The sequence below is a fragment of the Aspergillus mulundensis genome, assembly GCF_003369625.1.
Source record: "Aspergillus mulundensis strain DSM 5745 chromosome Unknown scaffold_3, whole genome shotgun sequence".
In the NCBI taxonomy this organism is placed as follows: domain Eukaryota; kingdom Fungi; phylum Ascomycota; class Eurotiomycetes; order Eurotiales; family Aspergillaceae; genus Aspergillus; species Aspergillus mulundensis.
Window position 1 is genome coordinate 1,216,169 of NW_020797891.1, and position 17,581 is coordinate 1,233,749.

At 42.7% G+C, this 17,581-nt stretch overlaps 5 protein-coding genes across 5 annotated transcripts; 3 read left to right on the plus strand and 2 right to left on the minus strand.

The window, feature by feature from the left end:
* Positions 1-618: 618 nt before the first annotated feature.
* Positions 619-2,610, minus strand: DSM5745_04144 (uncharacterized protein; the record flags this gene model as incomplete). Its single annotated transcript, XM_026746160.1, has 2 exons — positions 619-831; positions 892-2,610. The coding sequence occupies 2 exons, from the start codon at positions 2,608-2,610 to the stop codon at positions 619-621; spliced, it is 1,932 nt and encodes a 643-aa protein (XP_026605156.1).
* A 1,305-nt stretch (positions 2,611-3,915) lies between these two features.
* DSM5745_04145 (PLP-dependent cysteine synthase family protein) lies at positions 3,916-4,875 on the plus strand (the record flags this gene model as incomplete). Its single annotated transcript, XM_026746161.1, has 1 exon — positions 3,916-4,875. The coding sequence occupies one exon, from the start codon at positions 3,916-3,918 to the stop codon at positions 4,873-4,875; it is 960 nt and encodes a 319-aa protein (XP_026605157.1).
* Positions 4,876-6,753: 1,878 nt separating this feature from the next.
* Positions 6,754-7,691, plus strand: DSM5745_04146 (uncharacterized protein; the record flags this gene model as incomplete). Its single annotated transcript, XM_026746162.1, has 3 exons — positions 6,754-7,090; positions 7,143-7,366; positions 7,668-7,691. The coding sequence occupies 3 exons, from the start codon at positions 6,754-6,756 to the stop codon at positions 7,689-7,691; spliced, it is 585 nt and encodes a 194-aa protein (XP_026605158.1).
* Positions 7,692-13,516: 5,825 nt separating this feature from the next.
* On the plus strand, positions 13,517-14,417 carry DSM5745_04147 (uncharacterized protein; the record flags this gene model as incomplete). Its single annotated transcript, XM_026746163.1, has 2 exons — positions 13,517-14,179; positions 14,247-14,417. The coding sequence occupies 2 exons, from the start codon at positions 13,517-13,519 to the stop codon at positions 14,415-14,417; spliced, it is 834 nt and encodes a 277-aa protein (XP_026605159.1).
* A 568-nt stretch (positions 14,418-14,985) lies between these two features.
* On the minus strand, positions 14,986-16,959 carry DSM5745_04148 (uncharacterized protein; the record flags this gene model as incomplete). The annotated part of the gene is made up of 5 exons (XM_026746164.1): positions 14,986-15,174; positions 15,275-16,117; positions 16,206-16,502; positions 16,556-16,645; positions 16,699-16,959. The coding sequence occupies 5 exons, from the start codon at positions 16,957-16,959 to the stop codon at positions 14,986-14,988; spliced, it is 1,680 nt and encodes a 559-aa protein (XP_026605160.1).
* Between the last annotated feature and the right edge of the window lie 622 nt (positions 16,960-17,581).

Genomic DNA, 17,581 nt, shown 5'->3' on the forward strand with positions numbered 1-17,581 from the left:
AATTTCCAATAGGTAGGTAGGTAGTCCATCAGTCTTGTTTCTGTGACCGGCATCTTACTCCGTGGTGTCTGTCGTCGATGAGATAGGTTCGGTAATCAAAAAAAAAAAAAAAATGGAAAACAAAAAGATCGACCAACGCAGGACTCGAACCTGCAACCTCCTGCGATTTCCAAGTGTAGAACCGGAAACAGATGCCCTACCATTGGGCCAGCTGGCCAATTGTTGAAAAGCTGGATTTTGTTTGCTTTATTCTATAACCAACTATTGAGCAGCAGTCCTCATGCCTTGTGGACAGGATTTGGTGCAACTTGTCTATTACTTGTGTTGTGTCGAGGACTTTCTGATCAAAGCGGGACGTACAAGTCTTATCAATTCAATGGTAACTAATGCTTAGATTGGAAGAGAGGAGTGGCCAAACGAAAAGAGAAAGGACGGGTGAGTGTTGCTTGCATTCATCAGGAAATATATCGACTCGAATGGCCTCTCAAGATAATATGCAATCACCACAGAACCCCGAAATAGCTTCATTCCCGTTCAAATGAGATTCTACCCTATGTTAACTCTGGACAATAATCTTCACCTACAATCTGGTCGGGGTACATACCGACACGCTTTCCATCAAGCCTTAAGTTCAGCAGCACCCTCCGCCTCCCGCAAACAGCGCGCACAATCACAAGTAAAGTTAAACAGATCCCTCGTCCGTCGCCGCCTCGCCTCAAGACTAGAATGCACCGTCATGTCAAAGTAAGCAATGAAGCATTCTTCGCCGGCAGCAATATCCCTCGTCGCGGTCATGACCATGCGCCCGCGACCATCGGGACCATGCTGGAGCTGTGCGCAGAACGTTCAGTATGACCAGACAAGATTGCTAGGGCCTGATGGGCAACTTACATTCGGATCGCAACTGTGGTTCGCCATCGTCGCGCGCGGGTAGCATCCCAGGCCGTACGAGAGGCCTCGCTCCGGCTGTGTCTCTCGCGGTCCGGTCACGGCGTTGTACAGCCCGAATGTGTTGGACTCCTCCTTGCAGATGAGGGTTACGATAAAGTCTGTGTCTACGCCGGACTGGAATGGGAAGAGTGGATCCTGGACGCAGAGGTATTTGTCCACGAGGCCTCGCCAGCGCTGGACTGTATGTGCGGGCCAGATGTCTTGACTGCCGAGCATGGCTTCAATTGCGGACCATCCGCGGTTGAAGCGGTCGCTCCATTGTAGGTGCGTCTGTTCGGGTGTGTCCTTGTTTGCGTTCAGCTCAAGCTCTAGGTGCCAGCCTGCGAGCATCCGTATGATGATCCATAACATGGCGAAGTCTTCTTCGCTGTGTTCTTGGCGGATTTCAGCTGCATGGTGCTTGAGCCAGGCGCATTCATAGTCGTGCCGTGCTTGGTCCGCGGCTTGGCAGTGTGCGTTGCACCAGATGATGTCCTGGACGCAACTGTTGGGGCAACGTTCTCCATGGCCCAGGGGTACGCGCCGGCGACACAAGAGGTTGCTGCAAAGCAGCGCGTCGTTCCTGTCCGGCGGCACGGTTGGAACGAGAGCATACGGTGCATCAGCAATGACCACTGCGCCAGCCTGAATTGGCCCAGTCGCCCGTAGGAGTCGCCCCTTGATCTTGTCACGACTCTGGCTCACATGGGGATGGATGTAGGTATCTTCATCCTGAAGATCGAGACCAGACAGACTGGAATCCGGCTTTTGAGCCACAACAAGCTGCCTATGCTCCATCATCCCCATATCCTGGGCGGCGCCCTGGTTCTGACCATCCGGCACGGGCGCAGAGATCTGTTTCCCCTCACTCTCAAGCACACGGAGGCCTGCCCGGCTTAGAAGGTACTGCATCTCGTTCATCCCATACAACTGCACAGCATAGAATAGATCTTGCAGGACAGCATCGCTTCCACCTGCAAGGTCAAGCACGATTTCTCGGCTCGCCAGGCAGTTGCCGTCAGGCGATAGCTCTCGTTCCCGTAGCGCGAGAACCGGCTTACCGTCCTGCCCTGGGATGAAGTGGTCTTTCCCGAGCCACTCCCATCCACTGGCTGTCGCGTTCTCGCGCATCCAGTCCCCATCAACATAGTCGATGACCAGTACGCCCCCCGGCTTGAGGACACGGTGCGCCTCACATAGGAGATTGAGGTCGTCGTCACGCGAGCCATGCCCGAAGGAGTTGCCCATGAGCATCACGAGGTCATACTCGCGGGCAGGGAAAGACAAGCAGCGCGCGTCTCCGGCTTCGAATTTTGTGTTGCCCGTCACGCCTGCTTTTTCTGCCCGCTGTTTGGCTAGCCCCAAGAGATAGACGCTTTGGTCGATGCCGTGGAAGTGCACCGTTGGGAATTGCTTTGCTAGATGGATGCTGTGCCGGCCTTGGCCGCAGCAGAGGTCTAGCACCTTTATGCTTGATCCAGATGGCGGAGGAGGACTGGAAAAAAGTTTCTGAACTGTGGGGATCTGGAGAAGAGCAGCGCTTTCTGCCTCGGTGAGAGTAGGGTCCTCAACGCAGTCGCCGTCCGTCCAGAGATAGAGTTCCTTGTAGGCGTCTTTCCACCATTCTTTCTTAATGTGAGGGAATAAAGAGGGGACTTGGCCCAGTTGCTTTGACGTCATCTTCTTCTGACAGGATACGCAAGGTGATTAGTAGGTTGGGAAAGAGTACACTGCTCAGGTCGACAAGCGGGGTAGTTATAAGTAGACCACGCTGCGAGTATGCAGGTGCAGTCAGCAACAACATGAGACTCTCTCCAGCATGACAGGCTTGTGGCACAGACCTCCCGCAGTTCAGGTCATGGGGATCGTCTGTTGCATGCAGGTGAGGCACGTTTGCTTGAGGGGTTAGAGATACTCGAGCGGGGATCAAACAAGTCAAAAGCAAACAGACCGGCCAGTGTGAAGCCAAAAGGGTCAGATATCATGGTCACGGCCCTGACAAAAATGACCCGAAGCCCTAGTATAATGGGACCATCGGCTACCTGGTGCTCTGTGGGAAAACGAGATTCTTCAGTGTCAAGCTTGAATTGACTCGGGCCTAACATGCTTTGCGCAAACAAACCCCTTGATACTTAAGAGAGATGCTTGGCTATGCAGGTTGTCGGTCAGTGCTGTACTCTGACCAGCCGCTGTGGTATCGAAATGGTCATATCTTTGCGTCACAAGCTGAAGACTACATTCAAATCACCAGCCTCGCGAGTAGTCAAGGGAATAATGGCTCCCTGTCTGTACCCCAATCAGCCCTGAAGAGATCAAAAGTCTTATGCTCACATGACACTGGGAGGTCCGACATTGGCACAGAATTACTCCCTGCAACTCTGGCGTCTTTGCTTTTTCTAATTCTGGGCAAGGCACCATGAGCAGTTGCTAGTACTTCGTCAGGCTGACGTCGTTTTTGACCTCACGGTCTGGTCCGAAGTAGGAGCACACACCGTGTCTGAGCGGCTTGGGGTCTGAGTAGGGCTGAGGTAGGTGGTAAGACTACCATGATCGTCTCATACATAGCCAAGTTTGTTCCGACAACAGTAGCATCACAATGTGGTGGGTAGCTGCAGGATGGCTTGGATGAGTACGGCTGATTGGTACCTGGGGATCGTCTACTGAGTATGTCGTCGCAACCTCTGTAGACAAGCCTTAGGGCTACCCGAGGTTTGAGGTCCACCTCATTAATAATGGAGTATTCGAGCATATCAACTTGTCAGGCGATGGCTGAGAAACGACCGAATACAAGCCGCGGAGATGTCGACACAGTGGATCCCTAAGACAGCCGAAGCTGATCCACAGGGCTTGTGAGTCAGCGGGTCAGCTAAGGCCATACAAATAGTATTTCAATCAGCCTGGAGCCAGAGCGATCACTTTATATCTGACTCGCGCCCTGTGTTCGTTTTTTTACCGACTTACGACTCATTGAGGACCCCAGCCAAGATGTCGCAGCCAGCACCTCCTGCCGCCACCGCTCTATCCATAATCGGCAACACGCCAGTTCTGCATCTTCGCAAAATCACCCCGAACAATGACACGCATGCCTCCATCTACCTCAAGCTTGAGTCCGTGAACCCCACGGGCTCATATAAAGACCGTATGGCACTGTCCATGATCGAGGAAGCCGAAGCCCGCGGGGACCTGAAGCCGGGGATGACAGTTGTCGAAGCAACAGGTGGGAGCACAGGCTCTTCGCTTGCATTTATTTGCGCGATGAAGGGATATAACTTCCACGTTGTGAGCTCAGATGCCTTTGCCGCGGAGAAAATCCGGACAATGCGTGCGTATGGGGCCGAGGTGGAAATTGTGCATGCTCCTGGTGGGAAGATCACGAAGGAATTGTTCCCGGAGATGATGCGGAGGGCGAAGGAGCGCGTCGAGTCGGACCCCGATGTATTCTACTATGCGAACCAGTTCCATAATAGCGATGCCTTGCCTGGGTATGCTTCGCTTGGAGGCGAGCTCGTGGCGCAGTTTCCCGGAGGGATTGATGCGTTCTGCGGTGCGGCGGGGAGCGGAGGCATGCTGATGGGGGTTTCTCAGGTCCTGAGAGCGAAATGGCCAAAGACAAAGGTTGTCGTTCTTGAGCCTGCGTCTTCACCGGTGATTTCGGAGGGGAGGGCTGGCGTACATGGTGTGGAGGGCATTGCCCCGGGGTTTGTCCCGCCGCATTTGGAACGCGAGCTGTATGATGAGGCATGGGGAATTGATGAGGCAGAGGCGAGAGCCATGTGCCGAAGACTTGCGAGGGAGGAAGGCATTCTTGTTGGGACGTCGACGGGGTTGAATGTTGTTGCTGCAGTGAAATTGGCCAAAGAGCTGGGGCCAAGGAAGACGGTCGTTACCGTTGCTTGCGATTCTGGGCTGAAGTACTTGAATGGGAATCTACTGGCGGATAATTAGGCGGCTTGTCGACGAACGTTGATAGAGCAGGCCAACCGATAGCATCGTCTCCCCAGCCTCCGCCCAACCCGCGGGTATCGGCACAGGCCGCACAACTATTCCGCATAGCCGAGTAAGACAGGCCTATATATTCATAAGTGCATGCCAAAATGTTCGCCTTTATCACTAGCTTACCGAGTCCGTCCAAAGTCGCTTCCTTTACCTATCGTACAGCATGCGGCTCCTCCAAGTCTCGATGGCCACTTATTACCGCTCACACGCAGCCCATCATATGACGAGGAAGGCTCTCCTGTCAAGGGTGTGTAAACGCCGATGTTATCAACGTCGAAACCGGAATGCGAGAGGTGGAATGGCTTGACAAAACATGGGGAAAAGAGAAAGCCCGCCCTGGAAGATGCGGAGGAGTGGGAGAGAGAAGGTCTGTCAGCTGACGCCGTCGATGGACGCCTTCCGCTTGCTCATCAAAGTCCACTCCACTTGCTTCACCTTCCCCCTCATACCGTCCTCCACATTCATGATTCCCGGCGTCAGCTGGTGGATTGGTTTCAGTCGCCTGCATCGGCGTTGAAACGTCTGACAAGGTCGGCAAACCGTAACAGGCATCCCGCGGACTGGGCAGCGAGGTGTTATCCTTCACCACCGCAATAGTACCTATATGGCCGACCCGCATCGAGCACGACTTCGGAAACTACACCCTCTCGTCTCGCTTGGGTCCCGATCTACGAGTCATTCGTACAAGCCCAGGCAGCTCGTCATCAACTGCCAATCCCATCCGCGCCCTACAACACTCTGCGCGGGGAAGCTTCAAAGCGGCAAACCTTGGGAAGGCAAGATGCGTAGGACAGATTCTAGTCTCGGCAATTCAGTACAACCAATTGAAGACAACGAGTTAACGCCAGGAGGCTAAGGGAGCCGTCTGACCGGGAGATGCATCCTGCTTAGTATGGTATGACGCTTCGCTGACCATTGACACCAGCGGCTAATACCTAAAGGTACCAGCGAGTTGAAAAGACACTACTGTCAAGCGGACGCTCTCCGCTAGATCTGGCCCCGCCGATATACCTAGAGAGTGTTCCGAATGGTTCGAATTCTCGCCTCGCAATGCCAAGCACATCCTCAACAATCCAGAAGTCGAAAAAGTCAACCCGAGGATATACCGGACGAGCCTGAACAAAAATGCCGCATGATACATTTCCGCTTGGCAAAATCGTGTTATCGTGGCCCAAGAGGCCCGGCGCATTTGGCATCAGCCACATAACAAGGGAAAGTTAAAATGTTTGGGGGACCAAGACGAAGATATAGCTTGACGGCGGAGTTTACTTGTCCATTTCCGGACATGTCTTGTCCGTGTGGTGTTTCGTCGGGCTGGCCGTCGGCCAAGCTCGGGAATTACGAGGCTGTGCAGCTTGGGACTGGAGATCTCTCGTCCCGTGTCCATACAGAAGTCGAAGGATTCCTTGGGCTTCACTCTCAAGAAGCCTAAGTTAGATGCTTCCCCTCCTCCTAAAAAGCCTACTTCACCCGACGTCGTATCTTGACTCGCCGGGCCCGCTCAAGAGATCTCGGCATGGCGACAGCTAGACCCTTACGCTGCTAGGCCTCGTTTGATTGGGTCTCGTTGGCTTGGGACCGGTCTTGAGCCTAAAGCCACGAGCTCAGGATGATCAACCTGGGGACAGTGGAGAATGTTACTCTCGTGCGGGGTGACATGTCCGGGGTAGGCGAGTTGGCGTTGGCATGCTATGTCGCACCAACACAGACAAACGAGAATGATAATGAAAAGGTATAAATTGGCCATGTCAGGTCGACCAGGATAGGGGCATCCAGTTTGCTTCTTCGCTCTCACTCCCTGCCTACTCTTCTCAAACAAGCGTCACCATGTCCGAAAAGAAAACCCTAGAAGTCGGTGATGAGAAGCCCGAGGCTTTGCACCGCGAAGACACCATCGGCCAGGAAAAGCAGCAGCAGCGAGCTGGCGACTACTCCGGCGCACGCAAGAAGACCGACCCAGCTGAGATCCGCCTGGTGCGAAAGCTCGATTTTTGGATTATGCCCACGCTGTGGTTGATGTACTGGCTCAACTACCTTGATCGCAATGCCATTGCCCTCGCACGCCTGAACGACCTCGAAGAGGACCTCAACCTTTCATCCTCCCAGTATCAGACTTGCGTGTCCATTCTCTTCGTCGGGTACATTTTGGGCCAGGTCCCAAGTAGTACGTCTGGCCACCACAAATGATCGAAACAGAAAGCTGACCTTGACTACAGACATGCTAATCACGCGTCTCCGCCCATCCCTTTACATGTCCGGGGCCATGGCCGCTTGGGCCGTGGTCAGCGCCCTCACAGCCCTAGCAAAGGACTTTACCGGCCTGCTCCTAGTCCGGTTCTTCCTTGGTCTCACAGAAACCCCCTACTACCCTGGCGCGCTTTACATGCTCTCCATCTTCTATACCCGCAAGGACACCTTTACAACTCTCAGTAATCTAGGGGTACCTTTGAATAAGGGCTCCAGACGCTTTAAAACTATTATAAATATATATTTTTACTATCCTAATTTTATTTTTAACCTTTTTTTCCCCCTTTTACTACTCCCCGCGGCATGATAGCTAAAATTAAGGCGTGTATTTTTAACTAGCTTATAAGCCTTAATTTAGCTAATTTTACCCGGCTATAAAATCCCCTATCCCCCTTTAACCTTTATATTATAAAAAAATAAAAAAAAAGGGCCCTAGCAAGCCTATTTTTTTTTTTTATTATTAAAAATAGTAGCATACTAACTTTTTAACCTAGCCTAGTTATAAAGGCCCTTTATAATTAGCTTAATAAATAAAAATATTAGGTATATATTAAGTATAAAGTTTTTATAGGCTTTATAACTATTATTAATAGCTTTATAACTAGGTAAAAAACTTAAGATTAAAAAGCCTTTATTTATAATATTTATAATAAGTTTATATACTTTATTTTTTTAAAGGGCTACGCTAATATTAATAATATTAATTATATTTTTTTATATATATATAACTAGCTTGTTACTATAATAACCTTTAGTAAAATTATTACCTAAAAAAATAGGTTTAACTTTTAAAAATTTAAGGGCTTAACCCACCCCTTTTAAAGTAAGTTTTTCCGCCCTAATTAATATTACCTTAGGTAAGGTACCTTTATTAAGCACCTTAGTAGCCTAATTAACATGTAATAGCTTTATTATAGCCTTAACTATATAAAATAATTATAGGGTATTAATTATTTTTTTTAATAATAAGCTAATAGCATGCCCCAAGGTATATACTATTTAGTAAGCCCTTATTAAATATATACTAAAATTAATTATAACTATAGTTATTTTTAGAATTAATACTACCTGCATGGGCTAGGCTATTATTTTTAATAATTTTTTTACTAAAAATTTTTTAGTAGCTAAAAAAGTAATTAGTATAATTTACCGCACCCTAGGCGTTATTAATATATATATTTTTTAAAAGTAATATAATTATATAATATAAAAAGTGCCTAGTACTATCCTAGCATATAATAATAATAAAATAAATATTATTAAGCTAATTTAAAATAAAGTTATAGCCTAAATAAAACTAAAGCTAGTTAAGCTTACTTTTTTAAAATATAGGCCTAATTTTAACACTAGGTATATTACTTAGGTGGTTTTTTTTTTAAAGTAGCCTAAGACCTTTATATTATTTAACTAAAGTAAGTACTATTAGCTTATTAAAAAATATTAATTAGTTTTTTAATATAACCCTAGCTACTAAAAATATTACCACCTAGCATATTATAATTATATAGCATGCTATGTATAATATAGTATAATAGTTATAAACCACCTAGGTTTTATTAACCTAAATTATAAAAACCTTATATATTATATAAACTACCTGGGCCCCTAGCTAGCTAAATATAATAATTATTTAGCAGCCCCTAGGCGCAAAAATAAAACTTTAATTTACTTATTTAAAAAAAAACTTAATAATATATATTATTATAACACTTGCTAGTACTAAAATATACATGCCTAGGTTAATATTAATACCTAGCTTTAGGTAAAAACTATAAGATTTTTACCTTAAAAGAATTTTTAAAAGCGCGCTATAAAAAAGTTAGAGGTAAATAAGCAGGGCTTTATAATAATTATTAATTATTATACCCCGCGGTTTAATACTTTTACTAGTAACTAAAACCTTAAATAACTTTTTACTAAATTAATTTAACTAGCCCTAGCTAATACAGGCATACCTTTTTTACCCTAGGTAATAAAAATTAATACTAAAATCCTTTTTAAGTTTTAATACTAAAGTATTAAAAAAGGTATTATAGTAACCACTACTATAATAATACCTAGTAATAATAGGATTTTATTATTTATTAGGTAAATATAAGTAAATTTATACCTAGTTATATTATAATTTTATAACTAGCTTATAAGTAAGGTTATAATATTACTTATATTTAAAAGCCCTAAACCACCGTAGGTATAAAAACTTAAAATTACCTAGTATATAAGTACTACGTGCTAGTAAATACTTAAAATAATTATAAAAACTAGTTAAAAAAGCGCCCTAAAATACTTACTTATATTTATAAAAAAAAGTGCTATATATTAAATAATACTACTTAATATAAAGCTAGGACATGCTTTAACTTATAATAAATAATATTAAGGTTTTAAATATATATTAAAAACTAATTACTTATAAAATAATTAATTACCTAGTTATATTAATCCCTACCCTAAACTATATAATTAATAAAAATCTTAATACTACCTATAATATTTTTAAGCCCGGGGTAAATAATCTATATTATAGTAGTAAGATTACTAGGTGGGCTAGTAATAATAATATTAGCTATATTAATAAACTAGGTGTAGCTATACACAAAGCTAGCTATATTTTTAACCTAACCTTTTTAAATATTTTTTTTACCCGCATGCTAGTAATACCTAAGTTATATAATAACTTTAATTATTAAACTTTGGTTACTACAGTGCCAGGGCGCGGGGAGGAAATATTAAAATAATATTATTATAGTATATTAAATTATAAGCTTAAGCACCTAGCTAGGCTAGTAAAAAATAAAATAATATACCTTTTTTAACTTAGGGAACTAAAAAATATAAAGGCGTTAAATTAATATACTAAATTTTTTAGTAATACTATTATAAAAGTTATACAAGTAATTAGTAAATACTTTAACCCAGGGAGCTATAGTATCTTTTAATAGTTAATTAAATATATAAAGAATTATTAAGCCTGGGTAGTAAATCTTACCCTAAAATAAAAAAAATAGTTTTTAGTTATGGTTTATAAAACCAAGCACGTGTATTAAACTAAGATAATTAATAATATTAAAAATAATTAAAAATTATATTAAATAATAGTATAGTATAAGCTAGAGCCTAGGCTTAAAACTCCCCTATTACTAGTAAATAGTAAAGTAATTAAAAATATACAAGAAAAGGCTAACATCTTATAAAAGGTTATATTAAAATATTTTAGTATAAATAATAACCTAAACTTTAATTTTTTAGCACTAAAGTACTAGCAGGGAAATAAGCACCTTTATTAGCTAGGAAAAATCTTATTAAAAAAAGTTAAAAAAAATATTATTAGTATAAGTAGTACCTCTCCCGGGGTAGACTAGGTAATTATTTATATTTTAAAAGCCTACTAAAAACATGTTAGGCAAGCTATTTATAAGTTATATAATTATTACCTGTAGCTAGGGCACTTCCCCTTATTATAAAAGCTTATAAAGGTAGTAATATTTTTAAAGGGTAATAAAAAAAATAAATTCTTATTTTAATCCTGGTATCTTATAGTACTGCTTTTAATATTAAAAAAGGGACTTAAATAAATTATAGCATGTTATATTACTTTTATTATACTAGTATAAGGGGTACTAAGCCTATAATAGTATAATACTTTACCTAAGTAATTAGCTATAAACTTAATGGCCTTTTTTACTTATAATATAAAAATAATACTTTTATAAAACTAAAAGGTTATTATAATTATTATAAATATCCTAGGCGCCTTTAATACTATCCTATTATAATACTTACTTTAGTAAATAGTAAAGTAGGGCTAGCTACGCGTGCTTTTAACCTTAATTATAAGTTTTTTTAATAAATAAAGCATAAAAGTGCGCCTAAAATCTGCTATAACTATAATATATTTAATATATTATAACATGCTATAAGGTTTACCCCTTTTTTTAATATTATTTTTATTATATATTACTAAACTACTACTAGTAAATTTAATCCTATACTTTAATTATATAAATAATTTTTACTTAAGCCGCGCAAGTAACTTTTTTTATAATAATTATAAGCACCTAGTAAAAAATATTTATAATATATTAGCCTAGGGGAAGTAAAATAAGATAGCTTTTATATTTAAAAAGCTAAAAATACTATATATTACCTAAAAGCAGTATAATAAATTATTTTTACTAGTAATTAATAACTAGCTAATAATTATTTTTATTACTATAATACTAGGCTAAAAATAGCCTGTGCTGCGCTAGCTAGGCATTTTTTTTAATAAATAGCTTTTTTAATATTAATATATTACTAAATAAGTAGCTAAAGCCCGCGTGATAATATAATATATTTATAATCTAGTATATATAATATATAGCCTGCCTGTAAACTTTTTTTATAAAATAATTATTACTTATATTATTTTTAGCTTATTATATAGTACTAAGGCATGGTATAATAATAAAATTAAGCTTAAAAGGCACGCGCGAGACTTAAAGGTTAGTACCTAGCTAGGCTAATATATTAAAGTAATTAAAAAAACCCTAGCTTTAGCTACACGCGGTGTACTCCTAGTTTTTTATATAATATTTATAATAATTTTTTTTAAAAATACTAGACTCCCCTCCGCGGTGGTAGTATTAAAAAAAGCTTAATTATAATTTATTTTAAGGCTTTAATTAATAAATAGCTAAAATTTACTAGTAGCATAGGTAATATTACTAAAAATTTTATAAAAATAAGGCACTGGCTTGTGCTAAAAGCCTAAAACTAAAGTATAAATTATAAAAATATTTTTTTTAAATATTTTAAGGCTAGTTCTGGCTTACCCTTATTACTCCTAGGAATACTTAAAAAATCCTATTAAGGGTAAGGCTAAAAAGCTAGCTATAAAAAAGTTTAAATAATAATAGTAAGCACTACTAATAATAAAAGTAATAATTTTTAGTAATAATTTTAAATAAATATACTAGGGTATATATTATATAAGCTATAGCTATATAATATATTATAAATAATATTTTTAAATATAAAAATTATTAGCTATTAGCGCCTAATTTTATATTTATAATGCTAAGGCTATTAGCATGCTTTAAAAATTAAAGGTAGTAATTAAAAAACTTTTTAAAATACTTATTTACTAGCTTTATATAAATAATACCTTAATAATTTAATACACGCGCGGGTAGCCCTTGCTATTTTTTAACTAGGCCTTTTAAATATTATACTAGCTTATAAATTAATATATTATTTACCTGCGGTGGTCTCCTAGCTATATAAATATTATAAGTAATAAGCTAGCTAATAAGCTAGCTAATAAAGCAGTTTTTATAAAAGCATGGCTTTTAAATACTAACTTTTTAAAGGCGCAACCTACTATAAGTAAAATATATAGCCTATATAAATAAATATACTAAATTACTTAAGCTAAGTAATAAAAAGGTATTTTTATAAAATTATTAACTTAATATAAATAATAGCTTATAAAGCTAAAGTTTTACTAGGTTAAATTATAGCTAAAGCTTATATTAAAATATTTAATTTTATACTACTAGCTAGTATTAAGGTTATTATATAGTAACTTTAAGTAATATTATAAGTACTTTTAATATAAAAATATAAAGGTTACTTGCTCCTGCAGGAGGAGCAAGAATTTTAAATACCTAGTTTTTTACTAGTACTTTTAATAATACTTTTAATAATAGCTATAGCGCCCTATAGCGCTACTAATAATTAAGGTTAAGGTTTTAAAGTACCTTTATAAACTAAAGCCTAAAAATTTTATATTCTTACTAAAAATTATAAACTTTTATAAGTTTATTTACCCCTGCTAGGGCTTCCCGCGCCCTAGCTTTATAAAAATTATTTAGCCTAGTATTAAATAATCCTATTTATTTTTACTTTACTATATTTTTTTTTTTTATTTTATACCCTTTTTTAATATAACTAGCTTTAATTAATATATTTTTTTTATAAATAGGGCTGGCCCTTGTATTTTATAATACTTAAATTATTAAGCATGTAATAAATAATACTTGCTAGTAGTTATATATTAAAATAATAAGTAAAAAATAGGTGCCTAGCTTACAAGTGTTAGCAAGAGTTACTTTTTAAAATAAAAAGCCTTTTATATATAAACTATTTAAATAAGCCACTTACCCTGCGGCGGCATGCCCTTATACCCTAAGAAAGGTTTGGAACATTAGGCGTACGCCTAGCAATCCCCGGGGCGTTAAATATCACTACTACTACTACTACTACCCGCAAGGAAATTACAACGCGCATCTCCATTCTATACACTGGGAATATCCTGGCCACGGCCTTCGCCGGCCTCATCGCCGCCGGAATCTTCGAGGGCATGGACGACTTAGCCGGGATCTCAGGCTGGCAGTGGCTCTTCATCCTGCAAGGCGCCGTGACCTTCGTCGTCGCCATCGGCGCTGCCTTCGTTCTCCCAGATGACCCCCTACACACCCGCTGGCTCAGCGAAGAAGAGCGGCAACTCGCGCACGACCGCATCGTCGCCGACACAGTCGGCGCCCGACACCAAACCAGCACATTCAGCGGACTCAAGGAAGCCGCGCGCGATCCCAGAGTCTGGCTCTTTGCTTTCATGCAGCACATGCATCTCGCCGCAAACGGGTTCAAGAATTTCTTCCCGACCGCCGTCGAGACTCTCGGATTCAACACAACCATTACGCTTGTCCTCACTTGCCCACCCTACCTAATCGCCGGTATAATCTCCGTCTTCTGGTCCTGGAGCTCAGGACGCTTCAACGAGCGCACATGGCATATCACCGTCGCCAAGGCAATCGCCATCTTCGGCTTCGTGCTCGGCTGCGCGACGCTCAATACCGGCGCGCGATACTTTGCGATGGTCGTCTTCGCGATTGGGACGTACGCAGTCAACTCCATTATCCTCGGCTGGGTGAGCAGCACCTGCGGGCAGACAAAAGAGAAGAAGGCCTCCGCGCTCGCGATCGTGAATACCTGCGCGAATGTCTCGTTTATTTGGACTCCGGTAAGTCCGCCTACCTCTACCCTTCTCCCTTTCTATAGTTCCAATACTAATGTTTGTGTCTGTGCAGTACCTCTGGCCCTCCTCCGACGAACCACGCTACACGATCGCCATGTCCTCGAGCGCGGCGTTCTCGATTACGTGTGCGGCTTGTGCGTGGGCGATGCGGTTCTGGCTTATGAGTGCGAATCGCAAGATTCGGAGGAGTAATGATGAGAGTGTCCTGTTCTATGCTTATTAGTCTTGACTACTTCTCTACTATTGGTGATATCCATCGGGCAGTAAAGATAAATTCAGAACAGGGCGGATTCTCGATTATGGATTCAAATGACTTATGTTAATGATTGGTGGATGGAATGGAAGTACTAAATGAGACAAGCCCTTGAATTGATGAACGCAACCATGCCACACCACTCTTTGATCTCTTTTGAGATATATTAGAAGAAGAGGGTGGACTAAACAAACATATGTAACCAGGAGTATCGCTGTTATGGCCCAACAAGAGGGAAGGAGGAAGACATGGAGAAACACACAAATCAAAGGGGACGAAGTAAAACAAGAATAAATCAGACAAGGCCATGAGAGAAACACAGAAAGAGAACAAAATAAAAACCATATTACAGAGCAGAGTAAGCAAGGCACAGTACTCGACGTGAATCCAACCAACGCTCAGGCAGCCAGCATGGACATCAAAAGTTGACTCACGGTAAAGATCCGCAAAGGCATTCTAAGCCCATTGGGTAGCACGGTGGCCAGCTTGAATAAGTTAGCTGCACTTTACGGCCAATCTCCAGATCAACGATTCGTAATCAAGGAAAAATGTATCCAAAATTAAGCTCGACATCTTCCATAATCCCGCCGACAAAAGTGACGCGTAGAGACTTAGCTTGATGTCTGTCCGAGGGACGCATCGTCTGCACCGTGCGGCCGTTCCTGGGATTAATGGTGCCCAGAGGAAAGTTGCGCTTCCGCTGAGTGCGCTTTTGAAAAGTATGAAACTACCGGCAAGTGGTCAGTCACTCAGTATCCTCAGCGAAGTAGGATGGGCAGTATAGAATGAGATGAAAGCATCAATAGATAGACACGGAGTAGACTCACCACTAATCCGACAAGCTTGCCGTCGACATCAAAGCAGCGAGTCATGCCGGCAATAATCTCTTTCTGCTCTGTATCAAGACGAAACCCCGACTTTCTGTTGCGTCCATCGATGTAGTCGTAATTCCAGTTGTCGCCAACAGTCTCCAGTTCGGGATCGTCATGCGATCGCAGATATCGGTCCTTGAGTGTCGCCTCGAACCCACGGAATCCCTTCTTTCCGGGGCGGGCAAAAGAGACAGAGAGGGAGGAAAGAGCGGGCCAAAAACAAAGCTCCTCTATTGTTGTGGGTGGAATGGAAGGAGGTTGAAGGAGTGAGATGGTACCGTCGCGGTTGACGGCAGTAGTTGAAACGATCTTATCCAGGATGGCCTCGCAACAATTCCAGATTCGCCGCCAGTTCCGAAGTCCGAATGTGTTTGTAGCTGGATGGTCCTCATCGCCCTCATCCTCGACATCGGCGGACAAGTCTTCGAACTCTTTGAGGAGGGCATAGTAGTTGATTGGACCCTGGACCTTTGCTAGCGTTTCTGAGAACTCGTCGTAGTTGATAAGCCAGCGGTAGCGGTGGTCTAGCCGGGACTTCCAGAAAGATTGTGGGAGATGCCTGGATGCAGCGTGGAAAGTTGGACTAGCAATGGAAAGATTGAGCACGGATGAGGAAGGAAGGTGCTTCATGATCATGTGGGGGATTTCGAGGGGCAATATGCTAAAGCAATCCTCGGGGCGAGAGCGCTGTATTTCAGGACCCCAGGTAGGGCTATTTTCCTGGACGACCTCGGCACTTGCTGCGTGCTCGATGCGCGTTGTGTAGTCGATGATGGTATCGGTGTCCATGACCAACCACTAAAAAGAAGAGTGAACTGTTAGATAGTAGATCAGGTAAATGCATATGGCAGATCGGGAGTAGTAGAGTATGGCAGGGGAGACGTACTTCATGACCGTAGAATGCCAGCCACCTTTCTTCTTTTTGGAACATCTCTACCTCACCGCGTGTTGTTCTGGGGTCATTCCAATCAATCACGTTCACACGACGCTTAAGGGGAGAAGATTGCATGGTGATGAACAAACGCGATAGGGTGGACTCTGGGTATTTTGACTTAGAGGCCTTGCGTACCTTGCAAAGAGTTTCCACACAGCGGCCATGGACGAGGAAGCCATCAGTATTTGGGTGCAAGTTAGGGATTGCCGCACCGGCAATGTGCAGGCCTTCGAGTTGAGTATAAACGCCCTGGATTTCTTGGTCAGTGATGTACTCCCAATGAGGCACAAGGGATGCTCTACTATGCCCGACAAGGAGACTCCCTCCTCGTCTATCTCTTCGTCTGCGGCAGGGTGGTTGGCATGGCATATCATCCGGACGTCGTCGAGCCACTAGAAGCGTCATAAACTGGAGCCATCGAAATAAATTGAGGGAAGCTGCTCACGCGTATGTCCTTGTCCTCAAGAATCCAGCCGAAATATCCCCTCTGAGTACTGCAATCAAGGCCGTGGCAGTCGGGGTTGCATCCTCCATCATCTTCCGACTCCGTCATAAAGCCGTTCTCATAACACTCCCCGCCACAAGAATCATCCCAACAACGTTCTTTGTCAACGCCATCTCGTACAGTGGACCACCGACGAAGGTTCGCAGACTCGAATGGTCCACCGCAGATGTTGCAGTAAGAGATTGGGAGGTTGCTGCGCATGGTGCGGATGATCGAATGAGTTGGGGATGAAAGAAGAAGGAATGATCAAGCCGGGAACTGAACGGCCTTTTATGCTTGATCTGGGGTGGGAAAACTCTCCTAGCGTCTTTGTGTGCTGAAAAGGCCCGGAAGGTTCTGTGATTGCATCGCCAGGCCCTGTTATGGCATCGCCAGGCCCTGTTATGGCATCGCCAGGCCCTGTTATGGCATCGCCGGGCACTGTTATGGCATCGCCTATGGGTGTGATTGCATCGCCAGGTCATGTGGTGTGGTCTTTCACTTGCACTCATGGCTCATCATAGTCAACATAGACTTAGCAAGCTCAGTCACAGGTCTTGTCCCTCATACTGCCATTATAGACGTAGGTACTGCGGTACCCAGCGCTATCGTCGACCCAAAGCCTCCAGGCTTCCTCACTTACACGCCCTCATTTCGCTCTGATGCGATGCGTTGGCTCTGACTGTCGCATATAGGACTCTCTGGCCCCAGGAAAAACCGGAGTTATGCGATGAGTATGGTCAGGACGACCCAGATGCCGTCGCAGTCGCAGTACATCGCCACGGATTTGACATCGAAAATACGCCAGCACCACCCATCTTGGTGAGCGATAAGATGAAATTGA